The sequence below is a fragment of the Crinia signifera genome, chromosome 11 (assembly GCF_055691185.1).
Source record: "Crinia signifera chromosome 11, ASM5569118v1, whole genome shotgun sequence".
NCBI lineage: Eukaryota > Metazoa > Chordata > Amphibia > Anura > Myobatrachidae > Crinia > Crinia signifera.
This window is the reverse complement of record NC_139227.1, coordinates 28,981,059-29,005,645: the sequence shown is the minus strand read 5'-3', so window position 1 is coordinate 29,005,645 and position 24,587 is coordinate 28,981,059. Positions and strand designations below refer to the sequence as shown.

Here is a 24,587-nt window from a genome sequence, read left to right as displayed (position 1 = left end):
CAAGTATGGATTACCATCACCTGTGCTGAAACACCTGTCTTATCATGACCCTCTCCTGCCATACCCGATACCTCCCAACCGTTCCCGAAAAGGGGGCGTGGCCTCTCAGGATGACGCGTCCTCCGGTCACGCCCCCGTTTTCGCCGCTCGTCGACGCTGAATGCGCACAGCGTCTTTTCATGGCAGGCTGGGGGGGAGGGGCTCCCAACTGTGTCCCCCCCCCACCGCGGGACAATGGTGGCCCCGGGCAGGACGTGGGAACGTCCCCGAATATCGTGACGTTCCCGCGGTAAGCGGGACAGTTGGGAGGTATGATACCCTCCAACATGACCCATTCCATTAGGTACAAAATGCTCTGCTTCTGGACTTCTTCCTTAATTTAGGATTGCCATCACCTTTTCTGGATCACCGTTATAATCACTTAACTAGTTCAACACAGGTGACTGCAATTATCAATTAGGAAAAAAGTTGAGAAACAGTGCATTTTGTACCTAATGGAATGGGTCACGTTGGAGGGTATGTCACATTTAGTAAACAATTACTTTAGAGCCAAGAGTTATCCATGTGAAAGAAGACCCAAATTGAGAGGGAGAGAGGAAGGAGAAGGCGATAAAAGTGTCAAATGTATCTAATATTGGAGAAAGATAAATGGAGTTTACAAGAGAACGAGCCACTTTCCTCGTCGTCTGCAGTCCAGGCGCGTGGGAACTATGTGTTCCGGGTCTCAGTTTCTCCGGAAGCTGTGCAGCAGCGGACTGGTCCCCAAATGACGGCGCTGTGAAGGTGAGAGAACTGGCAATTAACTTAGCGTTAGCGCTGTGTAGTGGCCTCAGGTTATACACCATACTGTCACTGACATCCCACCGTGATCCGTGTCATGTTACATGTTTGTAACCTCGCCAGTCGCCACAGCAGGCAGTCAGTGGGAGACACTGTGATCAGCCTGACCTCTCAGCTGCAATGTACATATTTAGTAGGTGTAAGGGATCCCCCTCTTAGCACCAGTGTCCCGATTTAACAAAATGTCCCCCATTTATCAGTATTTTAGACCCCTGCACAAAATGCTGCCTCTTACATGTATCTTGTGTGCACTTCTTGCTATAAAGCACAATATTTTAAATGACAATTAACTAGTTATTAAACAGAGCCTATAAAATGCAATGATGATATAAATAATAAAAAAATAAAGTGCACCCAGAACTGGAGGTATTTTAAAAGCCCCCATACATTATTCATAGTGTGGCGAGCCCGAAGCGTGGCGAGCGCACGCGTATTACTTTACATGTATTCCGCGTCCGCTTGCCACGTTTCGGGCTCGCTGCACTCGCCACACTATATAAAATCAACTCCACGCCGACGTGGATAGTGGGGGTATGAAAAGGTCGTAGGACGCGTATCACCGCAGTCTCGCATCCCAGCAGCTAGATCGCATACGATACATCTCAAGTTTTTAAAGCTGCAATCATTTGCACTGCAGAATAATTTTTTTTGCAGTGTAAATGATTGCCGCTTAAAAAAAAAACCTGGAGATTTCTCACTTTCTGATTCTCTCATCCTATTACATTTCACCCGATGTATATCCATGACAATCTCTCTATTCACGAGACATCGAAACGGAAGTAAATGACATACGATTTGACTTTTTTTGCATGATTTATCAGAACTATGGGTCTAAATCAGGCATGTCCAACGTTTGCCCCCCAGATGTTGTGAAACTACACATCCCAGAATGCTTTGCCACAGTTTTGCTTTTAGAGAATTCTAAACTATTGCAAAGCATGCTGGGATGTGTAGTTTCAGAACATCTGGAGGGCCAACGTTGGACATGCCTGGTCTAAATCATGTGAAAGGGGACCAAATCGCTCTAGTGTATTGGGGCCACTTATGATGTGCTTTTGCTGGGTACACATCACATACACTAGTCCCTTGATGTCTAACCTTGACACTCCAGATGTTTTTAAACTACTCATTCCAGCATGCTCTGCTTCAGTTTTGCTATTTTGGCCATGCTAAATCTGATGCAGAGCATGCTGAGATGTGTAGTTTAACAACAGCTGGAGTGTCAAGGTTAGCCATCAAGGCCTAGTCGGTGGATTACACAACAGAGTGACTGATTCAGGTAAGTATATACACTTATTGGTCATCCTGTTATCCAGCTGGGCAGTCATTTGAATTTGTTGGCCCAAATTTGATGTCAGCCCCGGCAGCAGGTGTAAGCAAACACAGCCAGATGCACTCATCTATTGTATCTGCAAATACATCTACGGCAGACATGTCCAAACTATGGCCCTCCAGCTGTTGTGAAACTACAAGTCCCATCATGCCTTGCCACAGTTTTGCTATTAGGGAATGCTAAACTATGGCAAGGCATGCTGGGATGTGTAGTTTCACAACAGCTGGAGGGCCACAGTTTGGACATGCCTGATCTACGGTGATGCATAGGCAATGCGATAAGTCTGTGAGCAAAATTATTAACAGACCTATGAAGTATACACACACAGCGCCCCGCTCTGCTCAAATGGCTGATCTATCAACTAATGTGTACTTAGTGCAAAGAATGTAATCCGCAACAGAACCCGCTGTGGAAGCCATTCATTATTGGTGAAATGCGCTAAGGCATCTTCTTACCACTGTAGTTAAAGTGGCTAAACCCATGCAAAGCCCGACTTTGGCCAGATTTATTTTCATCACCTCAGGAGGGCGATGCAAGAAAACAATAGTTGTCCACAGCACACAGATGCCTAATCGTGTACAATGGGGGGCCATACTGCAATCAAGGCACCTGCTATAGGGCTAGTGCTAGCTTCGATAGTGTGTCCAATTGTGGCATACCACACAGTATTACAGTAATTAATTATGTACAAAGTGGGTGACTCAGTCCTTGCACAGTCAGACGCACACCAGAGGAAGGTCTGATTCTACCATTAGCATAAAGTCACAGCAGCTGCGGCTACCTCAAAGACGCTAAAGCGGTCGCATTGTCCTTCGGTCAGGTTGCATTGATGGTTAATATTATGTCTCTCCATGTAATGCTTTTAACATTTCCTAAGTTATTAGGCCTTTTGATTTTACTTGATTTATATACATATTTTGGTTCATTAATACTTAAGAGGCTAGTATCCGTGTTCTAGATCTACCATACATCGTCATATTTATGTGTTGTGCTTAAATATCCTATATTATTAAAAGTAAAATACCAACTGTTAATGCCAGCAACCATTGTCAGACAGTCAAAATGCCAAAACACTAAAAATGCCGACCTGGTCCAAATGCTGACATTTAAAATGTTGACGTGTCAAAAAGTCGACAATCGTTTTTCATTATTTGATCTTTGAAACCGAGTTGTTCTTACTTCTCGATCCAAGTGGGCATAAGGTTAGATTATAAAAGTGTGCAGAGTGCAGCAAGGCACCGAGCCCGAAGCATGGGAATGGGAGGCGACACAGTACACTTATACGGCGTCCGTGTCCTCCTATGTCATCATGACAAACAAAATAGTTGATTTATTTGACATCTCTGCATTTGGATCGTGTCAGAATTTTTGGCCATATTGTATATAGGAATAATGAATGACGGTATTTTGAACATGTCGGTATTTTGACCTGCATTATTTTAAATGTAGGGAATCCTACTGAACCCGTGTTACTAGTTACCAGCCTTGTCAATTGACAGATAAAGATAATAATAATGTCCGAGCCGGTGACTGTGTGTGCCCATATGGAGTGACCCTTTATTTGCTCCATCGGGTGCTATCTAGTGGCTGCTTGTGTGCACAACACTTTAATCCCCACATAGAGGTGAGCAGCATCATTTGCCTTTTATTATTATATAGGATGTTATGATAGATGGAAATGGCTGAACATTCATGGAGGGAAATGATCTCCTTATACCCTGTAGGCTTCTGAAAATGAATTGGCAGCAACAGCGCTGTAGACAGCAGTGTATTTAGGCAGATTACTCACTCGTGTTCCTTCCAGCACCCACTATCTTTGAAAACCCATGCAGTTCCTCTTCCCTGCCTGGGGTGTCGCTGTCTGCTGTAGTGCTTCTGGCACAGTGTGGTTTGTATATCAGCACTGATATGCAAACCAGACCTGTGCTAGAAACACCACAGCAGACAGCGACACCCCAGGCAGGGAAGAGGAACTGCATGGGTTTTCAAAGATAGCAGGTGCTAGAATGAACACTAACTCACCATTAGGAAAAATGACTGCAACAGCGCTGGCTGCATTTATTAAAGTGACTCTTGGCTTTTGTATTTGCAGCCTGGATTCATCAGCCAATGGAATCGTGCATCCTAATAAGGAGATGATCTTCCTTCTGTCAACTGGCGTTACTAGATTTGTATCTGTTCTTCTGATTGAAGCCTCTGTCCTACAGCTGAAACTAGTGGAGCAATGGCTGGGGGATGCCGTCTTTTGCTATCCCACTTAAGATTACACAGACTTCGCCCACTTTCCTGTACCCTTCACACACCTGTGCCTGGTCATGGCCAGCCTTGGGCTCCAGTGTTTTCTAAGGCACCAGCATTTAGTAACAGACTGGCACTGGTTGACCGTCACGGGCAGCACAGTTACAAGGATTTATATCTCAGGAGTTGTGCCCTGTCCAAAAAGATAACTCAACTCCTGGGTAATCCCAGCAACGATATCCCCCCAGAAAGAGTCGCCTTCCTTTGTCCCAATGACTCCTCACATGTGGTGTGCCAGTGGGCTGCTTGGATGAGTGGTGCCATTGCCGTTCCGCTGCTTAACAGTCACCCTCTGCCTGAGTTAGAGTACATCCTGCGGGACTCCCAGAGTGCCCTGGTGGTGGCAGAGGCAAGTTACACTGATTTCATAAACCCTCTGGCTGAGAAGTTGGGCATCACAAAGCTTACTGCACCCGGTTCTCCGAACCTAGATCAAACGTTGAAGATGGAAGACCACAATATTGAGCTGGACTGGAAAGAGAGGGGGGCTATGATCATCTATACTAGCGGGACCACTGGAAGACCAAAGGGTGTGCTCAGCACTCACCACAATCTAAGTGCTATGGTGAGAAAGAATGATGTCACATAATAGGTTGTGCCTCAGAATGGGCATATATTGTAGAATGATGTATACATTACACCATTATTTATTTTATTTTGCATTAGTTGATAGGTGTTTTTTGAGCACCTATAAGGAATATGTGCCTGATAGAGCTATTCAATTGTCTTGGGTGCCCATTGCTCAAAGCAGCTAAACCCATCTAAAGTACTGGGCGCTGCTGTAGATTAAATTTGGGGGCCCCGACTGCCTAACTTTTCACACATTTCTGTCCCCCATGTTGGGAGGGTGTGAGTATAAATAATTGCCACCCGCAATAGTTGATTGGCATAACAATTGAATAGCTCTGTCGGGTGCTCATTATGGGTATCCAAAAATACAATTGAACATGCCCCCCCTCCCCTCCCTAATGCATAAAATAATTGTAGTTTAGTTGATCTGTCCTGTGCAATGAGCAGACACCTGAAAAATAAACGTTTTATTATTGTGCTGTTTATCTTTTTTGCATCATTAAAGGCAGTGGCGTAACTATAGCTCCGCAGCCCCCGCGGTGGCGGGGGGGGGGGGGGCGCAGAGAAATTGGGGGCGCCACCGGGGGGGCTGCGGGGCTATAGTTACCCGTGGTCTGCGTCTCGCCCGGCTCTCTGCCGGGACCTGCCTGACGTCACGGTCCCGGCCGGCTCCTGCTGCAATGAAAACTGACAGTTAGAAAATGGCTGCCCCCATACTGCAGACAGTTGTCTGTCTGCAGTATGGGGCCGCCATTTTCTAAGAGTCAGTTTTCATTGTAGCAGCAGGAGCCGGCCGGGACCATGACGGTCAGGCTGGTCCCGGCAGAGAGCAGGACAGGTACGGGTAAGAAAGGGGGGGGGGGTTAGGTGTGTGCGGGGGGGGGGGGGGCGCGAAAAAACGTGCGGCGCGGGGGCGCGAAATAGTTAGTTACGCCCCTGACTAAAGGAAAAGGTTTACGGAACTACTGGGAATACACATACATCATCCTTTCCAACATGACATCCATAACTGATATACTAAGTATTTTATTAACTACAGGTTTAGTATCCCTCATCCAAAATGCTCAGGACCAGAAGATGTTTGGATAACTGATTATTCCGTATTTCAAAATATTTGTATATTTCAATGGTGTATCTTGAGGTATCTTGCATCTATGTTGCACAAACACATAAAAAATGAAATGGTCGACCGCTAATGGTGGACAGGGTCAAAAGGTCGACACACAATAGTTTGACAGGGTTTAAAGGTCGACAGGAAAATATCGACATTGTCAGAAGGTCGACATGTATTTTTTTACCAAATTTTCAGCCGACGTGCCGACGGGCGGTATTTCATACCCTACCATCCACTAGGGCGTGGTGGGAGAATAAAATAGTGCCCAAAGCATGGCGAGCTATGCGAGGGGACGCGGTACTCTTACACAGTGTCCATGTCAACCTATGTCGACATAGACACCCTAAAAACATTAAAAACCATGTCCATGTCGACCTTTTGGATGTCGACCTTTTGACCATGGAGACCATATAACCAAGTCAACCTTTTACCTGTTGACCTTTAAACCCTGTCGACCATATGTCTATCATGAGACAGTCTATGATGCATACCAAACCGGGATACTAACCTGTACTAAGGGTTGTGGAATGTAGTTTACTGTGTTTTATTTATCCATGTAGAGCAAATACTCCATCACTCACTAAATTGTTTTGGATTTTGAATCCAGTTTTATTTTTTATTTTTTTTTGTTTGTTTATTTGTTTTTTCGGTACTTATGTATTATCTGGGCTCCTATGTTAAATGCACCCCATTTTTTCATACCCCTACTATCCAATTACGCATGGAGTTGATTTTATATAGTGTGGTGAGCGCAGCAAGCCACCGTGCCCGAAGCGTGGCGAGCCCCGCAAGGGGACGCGGTCTCATAAGAAAAACGGGAGCCCAGATATTACATAAGTACCGTTTTTTTAGCTAAATTAGCCAGGGCATCATGTTATTTCCCAGCAATTTTAGTTTGAGTAAATAGCTAAATAACAGTAATTTGAACAATACATTAAATACAACATTTGCACTTGTTATCGATTGTAGCGGAGGCTTTCATCGGCCTTCATTCTTTCTTACAGGTAACTGCTCTGGTAGAAGAGTGGTCGTGGACTAAAGCAGATCGCATTTTGCATGTGCTGCCCCTTAACCATGTGCACGGAGTGGTCAACAAGTTGCTCTGCCCTCTGTGGGTAGGCGCCTCTTGTATCATGCTTCCCAAATTCTCCGCAGAGAAGGTAAGGAGAAGTACGTATATGTACATTAAACCGTGGCTTTCGCAGTCAAGCCTCCACGGAAAAATGACACAATGCCCAATTCGCTAATGGATCATTATCAGTATTTTGTTATAAGTATTACACTTTAATACATTAGGAGGAGGAGGGTAAATGTGTCATTGCCTATCTCCCACTATCACACTACAAAGGGTGGAGTTTGCACCACTATTCATGAATCATGGGCCAGACTTGGCTTAGGTCCATTATAAGTTATAGTAATGATAAAGTCATTTGAGAAATGATAACATTTTGGGGGGATGTTGGGGAAAGGGGTTGTGGGGGAATAAGGGACGATGGAGGAGGAACGTGTGAATGGAGTTTAAGGTGCAGAGAGAGGTAGATTTGTGCTGGAGGGGCCCGGAAGGGGCCCTGGTCCGACCCCTCCCTTCCCCCTCCATCCCTCCCAGGCAAAAGCAGCAGCACACACCTTCAGCATGTGCTGTGCTGATAGCAGGCTCAGCATGAGCGTCTCACTGACAGCATGCTAGCTCATGCTGAGCCTGCTGTCAGCACAGCACACGCTGTAGGTGTGTGCTGCTGCTGAGTTTCGAGTTTTCTTTCACCCCCTGTAAACATTTTGGGGGTGTGGCCTAAGTAAGGGAGGTGGCCACACCTCCCACACTTAGGCCACGTCCCCAAAATTTTACCGGGGCCCGGCAATCCTCTTGGCTGCCCTGGGCTGGGAGTGAGTAACGTTCTCACGGTTGCAATGACCTTACTTGTACAGATCACAGGGATGGGCTACTCTCAGAACCCCTGTCTTGGTAACTCCATAATAAAACATTTAGATGAATAAGGATTCCTTATTGATGCTAATTGTGGCAATATGAGCCCTTATTGTGTGCTGGATGCATCTTTTAATTACTATTTTACAGCAAAAATGCAATATACCAGGGAGGCCTTGAATTCTTCTCTATTTGACGAAGGCTTCTTTCCGTAGTATCTGGACATTTGGAGCTGGTCATTTTGTCCTGTACTCTGTCTAGAACCCAGGTAAAGAGATGCAACCGTAATGCATGGTTCTGCAACTACCATGTGTGGCAGCAGCTAAAGTATCCATTGGGTGATGAGCTGTGTTATCTATGCCTCAAATATTTTTAGAATTCAGGAAAAAGTCCAACCTTGTTCCCATCACACCACTAAGTACATTCACTAAGTGCCACTTTCCATGCCGCCTCGGCGCTTGGTCCGGATGCTGGATCGGAGCAATACTAATTATTAGGAAAAACGCCTGGCTTTGTACTTAATATTATTGTGAGTTTCAATCAAACACCTGAAACCACCAAGGATGAAAAACATTGCATAATACATTTACCCCATATGTAATTTTTCCATGTGGTTTCGGGTTGATTATAGTGATATAGTGTATTTATATTTTGGCTTGGATGTTCTTTTTTGGGAGAAATGGTACCAGCCTTGCCACCCTAGTCCATAACCCAGATAGGTGCAGAATACAGGAGATTGCTGTTCCGTGCAGGGAGTGCCCAGTTCCTGCAGATCTATTCTCGCTGCTGTAGTCAGCTGTGTAGTCTCCGTGATGAGTTTTTCCTGAGTCCTGTCATTGTCTTTGGAGGCTCGTCCTGATCTTGGCAACATACCCGCTGTGCTACATCATCTCCACTCATTGATGCCAGTTTTCCCAGCACATGTTACGGCTTTGGAATTCTTTAACACCCATCTACTGATTGGTACCTTTCAACAATGAGACCATGCAGTTGTTTAAAAATGCTTTTCAGCCCAGGGCTATCCCCAGCAGGATGCAACCAACCAAACTGTCAGGAAATCCTACAGGAACAGCTGATCTTAATGGGGTTAATCACAAACACTGTCATTGCTGGGAGGAGGTGTAAACTAATTACCTGTGAATATGATTTTGAAAGTGATTGGTTAATTCTAAACCAAGCTGCAGTCCCATTTATGTTCCTGGGGGTATTCGTAGGTTTTGGTGATACCTTTTTTTTTTCCTTAAAAAAATTGTCTGCTTGTTTTTCTATTGAATAATGCTGGTGTCAATGAAAAAAGGTCTGACATCATTTATTTTATTTATGGCATGACATCACAAGCGCCACAAAATCAGTAAGAGTGTATATACCTTCACTGGGATGCGGTCATCTATTAGAATGAACTTAGGTCTACAGTCATTAGGTCGACCCCACTAGGTCGACTGGCAGGAAGGTCGACCTGACTTAAGGTCGACATGGGCCAAGGTCGACATGACTTAAGGTCGGATTTGCATAAAGGTCGACATGAGGAAGGTCGACTGGTCATAAGGTCGACATGGGGTTTTTCACTGTTTTTTGAGCCGACATGTGCCGACAGGCGGTATTTCATGCCCTACCATCCACTAGGGCGTGGAGGAGGTTATTAAAGCTGTGGCGAGCGAAGCATTGCGAGCAAAGCGAGCGATGCGAGGGTCCGATTCTCATTGCCAACTGTGTCCATGTCGACTGTGTTGACATTCGGGAAAAAAACAGTGAAAAACCCATGTCGACCTTATGACCAGTCGACCTTCCTCATGTCGACCTTTATGCAAATTCGACCTTAAGTCATGTCGACCTTGGCCGATGTCGACCTTAAGTCAGGTCGACCTTCCTGCCAGTCGACCTAGTGGGGTCGACCTAATGACTGTAGACCTAAGTTCATTCTGACAGATGTACCGATTCCCTTCACTGTATATTGTTAAGCTCTATGTGATAACCATCTCCATACGTGCTGCCTGATCTGTCAGGACTGACGGCACAATGAGGCGAGCGTATCTGCATGCGCCCCCCCCCATTTGAGCGGTCAGTCACCACCATCTCTGGTGCGGGTTTACGGGTTGTCTGCTGACCACCTATACACACAGCAGGAAGCGCCGATATACAATGTTTGTAGATATATCGTCCCTCGGCTGATGCAATATGTTTGAACAACGCCGTTCAGACATATCGCTGGTACCCACTGGCTGACGGACCTGGTACCCACTGGCTGACGGACCAGCGATGTATCGCCAATTAGATTGAACAGCCAATATATATTGGCCAGTGTGTACACAGCTTTAGGCTTACCAAACCATTCTTTAAACTGGGGGTGCTCATGGATTGCTCAGGCTCTGTGGCTGATTAAAACAAGAAGAAAATGCAGCTTGAACCCAGCCAACCACAGAACACTATGGCTTACTTAGGATTTAGGACCTCCTAGAAATCATTTTGAATTCTCTATGTGTTCATAAGTACTGAAAGCGTGTGAAAACATAAGGATCTACCCACACAATGGGGGTTATTTTGGTTCACTCATTCTGACAAAATCCTTCTTAGATGGACAAAACCATGTGCACTGCAGGGGGGCAGATGTAACATGTGCTGAGAGAGTTAGATTTGGTGAGTTATTTTGTTTCTGTGCAGGGTAAATACTGGCTGCTTTATTTTTACACTGCATTATAGATATCACTTTGAAGTAAAACCCCACCCAAATCTAACTCTCTCTATACATGTTACATCTGCCCCACCTGCAGTGCACATGGTTTTGTCCTTCTAAGACAGAGAGTCAGAGAGTGAACCAAAATAACCCCCAATGTCCCTTTTCCAGGATTCTATGCATTTCGGAAAGCGCCAAAGCAATTTTCTAACATTAATTTCTAATTACAGAAGGCTGATCTGGAGTTGAAACCAATTTCCATGTAATATGGAAGCATACATTTCTTCCCTAATTCTGATTATACATTACACAATTATCTGGGGGATCCAATAGAACAGCGGCGGTTCAGAGAGCTAACATGAGGCATCTTTATACACAAGACAACTCCGGCAGCATTTACATATTATCCCGCAGCTGATGCATACAAAGTCACAGCGCCTGGGTGATTTGCGGACATCCCTGAACTAGTAGCAGAGTTTTAAGACAGCTAGGATGTATACCTCTAAGCACTGAAAGTTGGGGGGAGTGGGGGTAATGGGAAAGCCATGCAGTGGGTGAAATTTTAAAGGATGAGAGATTTGGAAAAAAAAATCTCCATTTTTTTTAAAGCGGCAATCATTTACACTTCAAAATCAAACTGGTACTTAGTACATAGGCCCTTATTCAGATCTGAGCTCAGTACAAATTTGTTTGGAAAATGGGCAAAACCATGTGCACTGCAGATGGGGCAGATGTAACCTGTGCAAAGAAAGTTATAAAGTTGTGTGGAGTGTGCTGAAACTGAAATCTAAAATGCAGTGTAAAAATAATTCAGCCAGTATTTACCCTGCGCAGAAACAAAATAACTCACACAAATCTAACTCTCTCTATACATGTTACATCTGCCCCACCTGCAGTGCACATGGTTTTGCCCATTTTCCAAACAAATTTGTACTGAGCTTAGATCTGATTAAGGCCCATAGCGTGGATATTTAAAATATAAGTCTTCAATTATAAAATGTAATGGAATTTGATGCGCTGTATAAGAAACTGTAAATAAATAAAATGGTTTATGCATCATAACATTTTTGTTAACCACTTTTGTAAAAAAAAATATATATATACATATGTTTTAGGGCCATTCATTATAAGGATAAGGTGCCCACACACTAGAACGATTTATTGGCCGATTTCCGATAAATCGGCCGATATATCGTCCGATCTCGAGCCGATGCGCGCTCCCGTGGATCTTTTGCTAAAGGCCCCCATTCACTACGCCGACTTGTCCTAAGGACAAGTCGGCCTAATGTCAGCCCCGACTGAGCTCCCCCGGCAGCTCCTGATATGATTTGGCACTTTATGTGCCATTTTTTTCATGTGATAAGGTGGTGGGGAGCGGGGTCCGGTCCAGTTGCAGGAGGGGTAGTGGGCTAGCGGATGGACTGGAGAGGTAGCGGCAGGCGGGGAGCGCACGACGCATAACAGAGTCCGGCGAGCGGGAGAATAGGAAACATCCTATTCAAAAGACTGGGCGGCCGCTGATTGGCCGAGAGCTCAGCCAATCAGCGACCGCCCTGCCCGCCCAGTCTTTTGAATAGGATGTTTCCTATTCTCCCGCTCGCCGCTACCCGGACTCTGTTATGCGCCGTACGCTCCCCGCCTGCCACTACCTCTCCAGTCCACACGCTAGCCCACTACCCCTCCTGCAGCTGGACCGGACCCCGCTCCGCACCTCCTCTCCTGCCGCTAGCTGACTACCCCCTCTGCATCACCCACGGACCGGACCCTGCTCTCCGGTCCCCCACTCCCCCAGACCAGCTCAATGCCGGCTGCATATAAGATTTATCTTATGTGCAGACCGTCCGACATCCAGATCTGATCCGATGCGCACGGGACCGCGCATCAGATCAGATTGGATGTCATACCCTACGCCATTTGGCCAATTTTACCCGATTTCTCAGCCCGATCCTCCGGAATCGGGTGAAATCGGGCCCAAATCGTGTAGTGTATGGGGGCCTTAAATCTTCTGATCTTACGTGCTGCATGAAAGATCAGAAGATTTAACAAAAGATCCATAGGAACGCACACGGATCTTGAGAAAAATCTTTGGTGAAGATGTGCGCTTGCCTGATATCTTTTGTCCAGGACAGGCAAAAGATTTGAAGGCTAATTTATGCGCACATCTTACGATCGCAGATCTTTCTAGTGTGTGGGCACCTTAACACAGGAGATATCACTTTTCATTATAGATCTGATCCTCTATCCGATCTCCAAACATACATGACTGCGGAAACCTTCATTATCTTTAGCTGGTGTTTGATCTCTATAGGAAGAAGTCTTGGTTGTGAAGAGGGACTCATTTCGATCTCTCTGCCACCACTCACCTCTTTCTGTCAGAGGTCACTACTGCATGAACCCAAGGTCACGCATGCTCAGTGCTGAACAGTAATAAGTAAATTAGAGGTGAAAGGATTTGCAGGGTCCGCTGTCTCAGCGCTGGAGCAATGTTGAATTGCTCCAGTGCTATCAGTGGGTTAGATATTTTATTATTGGGGGCTATGCGACCCCCAATAATTAACTAGATGAATATATCCATCTCTGTACTATTTAATATATAGAGCCCCTAAATGTCCAATTTAAATGGAACCCAAACACATATCAGAGGGAGACTAATGGCCGATAAGAACTAAAGGGATTGGACGCTACAGGCTCCGAATCTCAGACAAAGCTTGTAGTATACTTTTATAATATATTATTCAAGCGGCTTTAATCATTATATTAAACAATTTAAATAATTCAGTGCTCCTCAGACAGAGAATAAATGAACACCTGGACTCTTCCAATCCTCTGCACCGATCCAACCATTTCATGTCAGGAACCTGAGGTTTTTTATTTCCTAAAGGGAGATATATGCAGACACAAGCCTAGATTCTTCGTAATGCAATATGCATCGGAATTGTGCTGCCAATTAAATGTTTTAGACAGCACTTGACCCGAGAGGTGGCCGTTACGGGCAGATTTGGCCGAGCTGCCCAAGACACAGCTCGCAGATTTTCCGACTTTTGCCTTCTGGTCCAGCTGCGTTGAAAGAAAAGGCTGCTCCGCGGTTTTGATGTCTCTCTCAGCTGCAATAAGGCAAGTTATTGCTTGCACAGAATTGTTCTGGGGCAGCGGTGTGAGGAACAAGGAGGAGGCTGGAGGGGAGAGAGAGGAGACTATAAAGGGCTCCTGGGAATGTGAAGCCTGGAGTTCTGTACAAGAGCACTGAGGGCATCTGTGTGCTCAGGCTGTGAGATATTCACCTTTAATCAGTGCATGCTCCTTTCCCCTGCGAAGGCTTCTGCTCGTGGCACACTGCAGAAATGGCCAGGCCTGTCAGGCTATGTTAGGAATCACATACACCAGCGCAGTGGGAAGCTGGCCATGTTTTCTTTTTAAGTTCAACAAATATAATAGAACCAGTACTAAGTTGCCTATATGCAAATACCATCCAGGTGAAACGAGTCATGTGACCGCTATACTGTAGGTCTTCCCACTTTGCCAGATCTGTCTCCAGAATAATCTGCCTGCACTTTAGGGATTAATCATTTATTTGCCAGGTATCTATTTGACAAGGTTTGTGAATGCTGTAAATCAGGGCTAACCAAAACGGTCCTCGAGATCTACTAACAGTCCATGTTTTCCAGCTAGCTGGTGCACAGCTGTAGTCATTACTAACTGTCACATTGCCAAACCTGCTACATTCATTCGGGTGTGGTATGGGACTCCGACAGTCGGAATCCCGACAGTCATTATCCCGACATCGGGATCCCGACTGGCCGGAGTCAGACAGCATGGCGAGCGCAAAAAAAGCCCCTTGCGGGCTCGCTGTGCTCGCCACGCTGCGGGCACGGTGGCGAGCGTAGTGTAGCTCCCTATTCTCCCTCTATGGGGGTTTTGGACCCCCACGAGGGAAAATAGCGGGTGGCCGTTGGGCACCCGGCTGTCAGCGTTTTGACGTCGAGTAGATGACTGTTGGGATCCTGACTGTCGGGAACCCGTCTGGCACCAATTCATTCCTACTATAGATCCACAGGTTGCCTGATATACATGAACTGTTGGTAGATTTAGGGACAGGTTTGGCCACCCCTGCAGTAAATGTAATGGCTGTGGTAGGAATCTGCCACCTTGGAAACTGTATTTTATTTGAGCCTTCTTTTAAATAAACGACTATCCTGGTTCTACCATTGGCAAATGATTTTGTTTTCTTACACTGTATTTATTAAGAATAATTTTTTACTCAAGCAAGCAGCAAGATGTACAGAGTCGGTTCTCTGAAATGGGTAGCAGAACTCCATTTACAATGTGATCCATTATCATTTATATCTTTGGACACTGGAGAACAAAACGGACAAGAAAATAATTCGGTCTCTCATGGAAAATGTTTTATCCTATAAATAAGATATACAATGTGAGGCAAAATGAAAAAAAAAATTAAACTCCCAGGATAACAAAAAAGGCATGGTAAATTCTATAAAGAATATTCGTCATACTTGTCTTTTCTGCTGGGTCGGCCAGGAGGCTCTAGAAAATCAGGTGGCGCTCCTGGCCCCACTGGAAAGGCAGGCAAGTCTCCCAGAGCCGCAACTACAGCTGATTTACATTCCACCCAGTATCAGCCACCTCTTTTTTGGCATCAGGATGGACATCAATAGGTCAACAGCCAAAAGGTTTAGACCAGATGGACCACACCAAGGATCTATCTGATCTGCAGCCGTCAGGGGCATCGCATCATCTGAAGTACACAGACTCGGGACACTCCCATCTGCCCCGAGTCCTGCCTTCTTGCTGCTCCCAGTGAGATGGCACCCGACACCTCCTCCCGCACATGGGTCCTAGGATCAGATCAGATTCCTGGGAGAGTTCAAGGGAAATCTGAAGAGATTTGTAGCTTCAGATATGTCTGCGTAGTGGATGGGGGCCTTTGACATTGTCTCCCAGCCATCCATATTACAGAATAACAATTGTTCTGCTTTTTTTTTTTCATAATACTTGGGAGCTAAATATTTCCTCACTCCATTTCTTAGCACTACATGACTGTAATCTATTACTGTATATGTCATGTAATAGCACAATGTGTTGTGTTCTTCTGTCCCTTTAGGTATTTGTAATTGTTAAAGTTAATGATAGTTCTAGCCCCTTTTATCATTCATCACTGTCACCCGCAGAGGGAGGGTGCTGAAGCTCCTGAACTGTGGATGATTGGATTTTCAAGGCTATTAAAGTTTAAATCCCGGCCCTGATCCTTACGCTTGTTCCCTCTGAAGTTGGTTTAGATTCAGGTTATTAAAGAGTGTTTGTTATCATTGTATTTGAACACCATGTGGCAGCGGCAGAGCCAGAAGCGAATCGGGTGGATATTGTTGAAAGGAAAAGCGTACAGATAAATGCGTATAATTGCTCATTGGCAGCGTTGAGTGTACGCAGCTCTAGATGATCATGAGTCGAGTCAGTAATTGTACATTCCCTGTAATAGGATTAAACTGTGTGTTTCGCTTATGTGTACTTCTGCATAGCTCGTATGTTTGCCTTCAACAAACTATTACTAAGCCAGAATGCCCTGTTATGGCTCAGTTCTGTGATAAATGTAAAAGGGATCATAATGCGCACGGCTCTGCTTCCACCGTTCTTGGGTGCTCTCACTTTCTGAACATGCGTATTCATGGGAGATCCATTTTGGAGTAGGGATGGCCATCGACCATCGATGATTAGAAATCATTGATGGTTTATGGCAGATGTTGAATAGTTTTGCCATCAATGGGGAAGAACCAGATGGTTTCCCACCGTCGATGTAAAGCATAAACAAATAGTTTCCTTTTTGCTTTTTCCCTAAAGTGCTGGGACACAGAGCATAGCTCCGCCCCGAAACCCGTGAAGCCCCACCCCCTGCATTTTGATTGGCCCACAGGCCACTCAATCACAGAAAATGGATGACCATCGATATACAAAAACATTGATGGTCATCCATTGAATAGGTATACACTATTGATGGCCAGTTGCACTTTTGCCATCGATGGCAACCATCGATGGCAAAGGCAACGATGGCCATCCCTATTCTGGAGTAAGTACAACTCTGGTATACAGAGTTGTACATACATTGCCCCCATGCATTGCCCCCATGCATTGCCCCCATGCATTGCCGCTTAAACCGTTTCCTCTGGGAGCACCGTTCACATGGGAGGTCTCTGCGTGCAGAACACATGTACGTATCAATAAACCAACTCTGGATTAGGGAGGGTGGGTGGGTTTGGAGGGGTCCCCAAGGGCTGGGGCTGAGTAGTTGGGTGATTAATGCTTTGGATGCTGGGACCAGTATAAATGGAACAGGGACTGGTCCTTGAGCCCATTGTTGGTTCTTTAAATACAGCGCAGCCCTTCACCATTTTTCCAAGGTATTTTTAGAACCAGCACCGGCTAGAACATTATGCATCACAAGCTTATTGAGGCTGACGCTGATGTCATAGATGCTCCCTTATAATGCCTAGGGCGCTGCCAGATCATGTGTGGTTACTAACTCCAAGCGTTGGCCCCCTGTCAGTCAGGGGATTGCGAGTAAATCCATTTCTGGTGCTATTTTGGCTCACGCGATAATCACTCGATCTGCAAATTCGCACATCAGCGATCGACTCTGAATCAGGCCCTTAGTGTGGCTACAAACAAGGCCCTGAGTGTCTCCCGCCAGTATTCAAAAATAAATCAAGGGCGGCCAATACACATTTGGTTGTAACCCATATGATAAGGTGTTTTCAAATGATGAATCACATGCACTGAAAAGCTATTCTGTTCAGTGTCTTTCTTTGAGAATCTGCAGTTGTCATTTTATACTGATCCTCTAGGTGGCGCTATGGTGTTCAGTCTGTAGACTTGCATTAGAAAAGAGCAGACTGGCAGGTGTCGCTTAAATGTAGAAATTCGGATATGTAATGTAAATTAGAGTGTAATAACTGTTACTTTATAATGGTGATATATCGTTTCCCAGGACCAAGTTGTGGTTGTTACTGTACCTGACACCTGTCTCTAATCCTCTAGGTATGGGAGCACTTCCTTAGCACAGAGGCCTCCACCATCAACCTCTTTATGGCTGTGCCCACAATCTACAGTAAACTTATCGATTACTACGATTGTCACTTTACTGAGCCAGGCATTCAGGACTTGGTGAGGACCATGTGCCAGCGTAAGCTCAGGTATTGCTACTGTGTAATCACTGCATTCTAGGTCTACCATAGTCCCCACACTGTGGAGGGAACCATTTTGTTAAATGAACCAATATTTACTGCGCTAATGTAGGGGCAGGACAAAGCATAGCCGGTCCTGATCGTAACATTTAAGGGATGAACTAGTAATGCCTAATGGGCTTCACTGCACATGTGCTGTCTGCCACACGTGCACAGACGTGGGGGTCCCAATAGGTACATACCCAGGTTCCTATCCCATCCAGACCCTGTAATGCAGAGGTGTTCAGCATGCGGCCCTCCAGTGGAACTAAACATCCAGCATACACTGCCACAGCCCTAATGGCAAAGCTTGTGCCCTGTTGAGTAGTTCCACAGCAGCATGAATACCCCTGCTGCAGCGGCTGTGCACCTACCTGGAGAAGTAGTTCCGGCACTGAATGAGCACTACTGTGTGCTACATTCTTAATCCCCTATTTGTAGTGTTGCCCTATGTTGAAACCAGAAGCCATCAATTGTCTGTTATCATTGGTTTGCAATCAGCACATACGCACACATCCATCTGTATTATAACAGCTATGGCTGACCATCGATGGAGATACTTGTCATCGGTATGTGCCTGCTTCTTCTGGGAGTAAGAGACATCTGCACATCGAGACAAATCTCTTATCGATTGCTAATGAAATACAATGAATGTGCTGTAGTTTGCGAGTGTGTTTTTCATTCTTCCTTAGGTTAATGGTGTCTGGCTCGTCGGCTCTTCCTGTGCCGGTATTGGAGCGTTGGCGGGAGATCACTGGGCACACTCTTCTGGAGAGATATGGCATGTCAGAAATTGGCATGGCTCTGACAAACCCACTCAGCGGCCCACGTGTGCCAGGTACAGGAACCTTCTTGACTTCATTTGAAGATTCTGATTGGATGAGCACCCTTTCATTCATGAGTTGGCTTCACTTATAACCAGGCACCACCCAATTCCCTTTGCTGGTGCTAATGCAGAGGTTGGCCAGGGGAGGTCCTCATTAGTTGTCGGTGGGATACCAACAAACTACTACTACCTTAGAAGGGAATTTAGCAAAAATAGATCTATATTCAGGGCTATTTTTGTGCAGGCTCCAGCAGGAACTGTGGCCCTTATTCTAGTTCACTCTTTCTGACAAAATATTTCTTAGATGGAAAAAACCATGTGCACTGCAGGTGAGGCAGGTGTAAAACCCCACCCAAATCTAATTATCTCTGCACAAGTAACACCTGCCTCACCTGCAGTGCACATGGTTTTGTCCTTCGAAGAAATATTTTGTCAGAAAGAGTGAACTAGAATAAGGGCCTCAGTTCCTGCTGGAGCCTGCACAAAAATAGCCTTGTCTATATTCATTTTCATCCGGCTGAATTTGCGCACTTTTACCAGGTCAGGATCTCTCTGAAGTGTTCGTTGCCACATTTATCATTGAGAACTTTGAGCGAAAGGGGTGAGAATCAGGCCAGGGTGAAGGGCGTAAATCAGATTCACCCACTGCCAGAATACAGGCTCCATAATGCCGACACACAGCAAGTTACAATGCCGCTACAGTTAACATACTTTATCATGTTGACTGTGTCAAGATTATTGCACCTGCATTCCGACACCGACATTGTCATTGTTGGCGTATTGCCAATATCAATATCCAATAGCCAATTGTCAATATCGGACACAAGCGGGGGACATTTCAAGCCTGCACATTGCTCATGCATCCTGTTTGTTACATTACGGACATTGGGCCTGATTCTGGTTCACTTGCAAAAGCAAATTCTCCCTCTAATGGGCAAAACCATTTGCACTGCAGGTGGGGCAGATGTAACATGTGCAGATAGAGTTATATTTGGGTGAGTTATTTTGTTTCTGTACAGGGAAAATACTGACTGATATATTTTTACACTGCGATATAGATATCGGTTTGATGTAAAAACCCCGCCCAAATCTAACTCTCTCTGCACATGAAAACCCACCCATTTCTAACTCTCTCTGCACATGTACATCTGCCCCCCCCCCCCCCCCCCCCCTTAGTGGAAAAATGGTATTGTCCATTAGAGAGAAAATTTGCAAGTGAACCAGAATGCACATGCTGGTGCAATATCCTATATTGCGACGGTTGGTTAGTGGTGCAGTTGGTGGGTGAATTCCATCATCTGCAGTATTAGCATAAAGACGCAGAGAAAGATTCAGTTGCGTCTGCTTTAGCCTCCATCCCTGAAACAGGCCTGTACTGACTGTCGCTAAACTAACTGCATTCCTTTGGAGCATGTGTTGGTTCCTTCTTTAAAAAGAGGAATATTATCAAGAAAGTGCCCCCATATTGGCTCATTATTGTAGACATATGTCCTGCTCCTAGGAGCGCCAGACGTGTGATTCCAAGTTTCAGAACTTTTTCGCTAATGTGTCCAAATGCGTCTTCATACGGGGTTTGGCCTGAATATCCTTGCCCTAGACTTTTGACCTTGACCTTAGAATGTACAAGGTGTCCGGGGCTCATCTGGGCATCGACAGGAGACTAGAGATCGAATAACCGCTCTCCCAGTTGCTCATTGTTGTTAATTGAGCTCCGCGGTGCGTAAGGGGTTAATTCTGCTGCATTTGCCTGAGTTTCTTTCCCTTCTCGCTCTCTGTTCACGCACAGAGCTATGAATTATTCATGGGCAGCTCACGCCTCGTCGGGTCTAATCAGCGCTTTAATTGGAGGTTTAGATCACAGTTGGCTAATGGCTGCTCCAGCGGGGACCTGGCGCATTGTGACAGGCGGATCGCAGTGTGTCTTATCAATCCTCCCAGGGCCCCTCAGTACACAGCAGCATGTGGACCCCCCTGAGCTTAGCACATGCAGCATCCTCAATTACACAGCTCCTCTCTCACAAGCCGCCTCGGAGTGGGGGGGGGGGGGGGAGATGTGTGTGCGCATCAAGGGCGCGCGTCTGTTCTGTTTATTGAGGCTGTGCAGGCTGCATGTATGTTTTGGGTATCAAGCTTGTTTGTGCGGTTCGCTCATTTCCCGTGCCTTGTGCGCTCCGTGTAATGATGATTGCCGTATGTTTTATTTGTTTGTTTTCTTTATATCTTTTTTTTTTTTTTTTTTATATTTTACACCCAATCACTTTATTCTGTTTGGATATCTGTGTGGCCGTTATGGTGTGTTTACATTTGTACTTGTATTATTGTAGAATTGCCCCCTGGCGGTGCGTTGGTGCATAAGTTGTACTTGCATCGTACCCCTATGGCCCATTGCCCTGTGTATAAAGGTGCGGTACTCTTTACCTAGCACGGCGCCCGCGATTACAATCGCGGGCGTCGGGGGTAAAAAATCGCGGGTAAATCAAAAACGGGTGCGACGCGATGCCCGCGATTTTCCCATAGGGATCAATGTTAAAAGTCTGGTCGCGATTTTAGCGTTAATTGGCTCAATGCCCGCGATTTTTACATAGGAAACAATGTTAAATGGGCCACAGAGCCCTAATAGTCCCCCTGAAGTGTGAAATGGCCCCCACAATTTTTAACGCCACCCCACGATCAACGTGAACCCGAAGCGTGGCGAGCGCAGCAAGCCCGCGAGGGGCGGCGGTACGCGTCCTCCGACCTTTTCATACCCCCACTATCCACGTCGGCGTGGAGTTGAGAATAGAATAGTGTGGCGAGCGCAGCGAGCCACCGAGCCCGAAGCGTGGCGAGCGGACGCGGATACCTTCACAGTTATACGCGTTCCCTCACGGGCTTCACAGGTGTCCGTGGCGACGCGGACACCTGTGAAGCCCGCGAGGGGACGCGTTTACCTGTGAAGGTATCCGCGTCCCCTCGCGGGGCTCGCTGCGCTCGCCACGCTTCGGGCTCGGTGGCTCGCTGCGCTCGCCACACTATTCTATTCTCAACTCCACGCCGACGTGGATAGTGGGGGTATGAAAAGGTCGGAGGACGCGTACCGCCGCCCCTCGCGGGCTCGCTGCGCTCGCCACGCTTCGGGTTCACGTTGATCGTGGGGTGGCGTTAAAAATTGTGGGGGCCATTTCACACTTCAGGGGGACTATTAGGGCTCTGTGGCCCATTTAACATTGATTCCTATGTAAAAATCGCGACCAATCTGACTTTTAACACTAAAATCGCGACCAATCTGATTTTTAACATTGGTCCCTATGGGAAATCGCGGCCATCGCATCGCACCCGTTTTTTAGTGCATGCGATGGTCGCGATGGTCGCCGTGCTAGGTAAAGAGTACCAAAGGTGCATTTCTATTGGTTAGGTGACTGTCGGTTAGACGGCAATGACTGAGATTGAATGAGAATTTACTAAATGGAGTTCAATTGAACATGGGATGTTGCCCGTAGCAACCAATCCAATACTATTTCTTATTTATTTAGCACCTCCTAAAGAGATAAAAGCTGATTGGTTGCCCATAGCAACATCCCATCTTCAACAGAACTCCCATCTTAAGGTGCCCATACACTAGTAAGATTTATCTTCAGATCTGGCTGGTTGGAACAAAAAACATGGTTATGGATGAGTGACAGTTTGTCAGTTTTCCAGCGTTTCCAAGCAAATGGTCAACTGTCATTTGCTCTCATCCATAACCATGTTTTTGTTCCAACCAGACAGATCTGCAGATAAATCTGCGTGTGTATGGCCACCTTAAGTCAAGTTACCACTGAGTTACTGTGACTGAAGCTCACTTCTTCCTGGTGCTTACAGAGCAGCTGTGTACGCTTACACACCAGCTCGTATGCGCCCGCACAGAGAAAAAATCATTCGATGTTTACTCACCATCGAATGATTTCTCCTCTGTTCGCAGCCGATAGTAAGCCAGGACTTACTTTTCAGCGAATTAGGGGCGGGCACTGATGTCCTGTGACATCTGCCCGGCCTGAGCAGGCAGGGGCCCGCCCAGCATTACTATAGGCCCGCCCACCATTTCTGTGGGCACGCCCATGAAACGTCTGGTGCTCACCTTGAACTGCTCCCTGCCTGTCAATCAGGCAGCAAGAGCCTCGGCGTATGAAAATTTCACCTATGCCCATGCGTAGTCCCTCTACATCGGACAGGAGGCCGAAGTCGCTGCTCAACGAGCAGGTCTGAATGAGCCCCTGAGGTTCTTAAAATGAAAGGAGTTGATGTTGCCCATAGCAACCAATCAGATTCTGTCTGAAAATATAATTTTCAATTGAGAGAATCTGATTGGTTGCTCTGGTCAATATCACCACTTTTCATTTTTAGAACCTGTAGAAAGATACCCCGCAGTGTTGGAGATATTTATGTTTGTTCTGAGTGGCGGTCAGTGGTGGGTTGCAAAGATTCATGACATTTGGTTTAGCTGCTGCATCTCATTTCTTTGCCAGGGTCAGTGGGCAACCCCCTGCCAGGAGTACAGGTCCGCATCGCCTCCGAGGTTCCTCAAAATGAAGACCACTCCTATACCATCCTTGCTCAAGGAGATGTCTTTGGTACAAAGGTCAGTGACACTTGTATTGTGGTCCACACACCCGGAGCAGACGTTGTCAGAAGCTCGCCGCAGCCAGGTCCTCCCTGGCCGTCCTAGTGCTGCACGTACCGGCAGTATTCCGCTCCCAGCCTTGAATCGGTGAATGAAATAGCAGTTTGCGGAGAGACACACCCAGATATAAGCAAAGAGAGGGTTCAGTCGAGGTTAATGTAAAAATGTCTCCCAGGCGAGACGAGTCTTCGATTTAGAAAAAAAACACTTTTTTTTTTTTTTTGACGTTTCCCGTAACTCTGAAAGGCGTGTTAAAATCAGCAGGGAATGAGATCGGCTTCTGATTTTATTTATTCCTTCAGCAGATGGCTGTAAAGGAAATGACACTAACGCAACTTGTTGAATTTTTATTTTCCCCGTAGAAATATCACAGCATCAATATTAATTTGGAAACAAAACTTCGCCGAAATCTCATGTTTACGGGTAAAGAGCAGAGACAGAGAAAAAAAAAAAAACATCAAAACAATTGAGTACTTTATTGTTTTAAAAACTTTAAGATGCAGACAGGAAGAGGATTTGGAACAGAGGCCATTTTTTTTTTTTTATAAATCCTGGCAGGGAAGGAGTTAACTGCGCCACCACGGGAACGGCGACATCCATTACAAGCATATAGGTTTTGTGTTATTGTTTTCTCGCCTTTCCTCTCCAAATCCACCTCCCCACCGCCCCCTTCTAATTCTGCCAACTGGCGCCAGCCTGTGCCAAGACTCCCAACTGGCAGATGCCGCGCGCAGCAGATGTTTTCCTAAAGACGTGGGAGCGTTACCAAAACTGTAGGAATTGTGCGAGGTCAACACCAGCTGCACAAGGGGGAGTATGGGGGAGTACGTGTGTGTGTGTGTGTGGGGGGGGGGGGGGGGGCAGCGGTCTCGTCTGGCATCAGCTAATTCCAGGTGTGGCTTTCAAGGTCTCCCCAGGTTTGGAGGACAGGGAAGGGGAGCTGCAGGTACGCGGCCCAGCTGTGTTCAAGGAGTACTGGAACAAACCAAAGGAAACGAGAGATGCCTTCACCCCAGATGGCTGGTTCAGAACAGGTGAGAGATGTTAAAGGAGCCAAAAGATCGGTCATAAGGGAGAACAGATTAATAACACCCTCAGGACCTGTAAGAGTGTAGTATTGTCTTTTCTTATGTAACCTAA

At 46.1% G+C, this 24,587-nt stretch overlaps 1 protein-coding gene across 1 annotated transcript in view; it reads left to right on the top strand.

Annotated features, from left to right (window-relative positions):
• Nucleotides 1-626: 626 nt before the first annotated feature.
• Nucleotides 627-24,587, top strand: part of ACSF3 (acyl-CoA synthetase family member 3) — a 41,304-nt gene continuing 17,343 nt past the window's right edge. Inside the window, exons 1-7 of the mRNA XM_083165326.1 lie at nt 627-783; nt 4,266-5,036; nt 7,160-7,315; nt 17,798-17,952; nt 18,675-18,820; nt 23,293-23,405; nt 24,355-24,481. Of these exons, the coding sequence (XP_083021452.1) occupies nt 4,398-5,036; nt 7,160-7,315; nt 17,798-17,952; nt 18,675-18,820; nt 23,293-23,405; nt 24,355-24,481 (1,336 nt within the window). The 5' untranslated portion in view covers nt 627-783; nt 4,266-4,397. The remainder of the gene's footprint in view (nt 784-4,265; nt 5,037-7,159; nt 7,316-17,797; nt 17,953-18,674; nt 18,821-23,292; nt 23,406-24,354; nt 24,482-24,587) is intronic.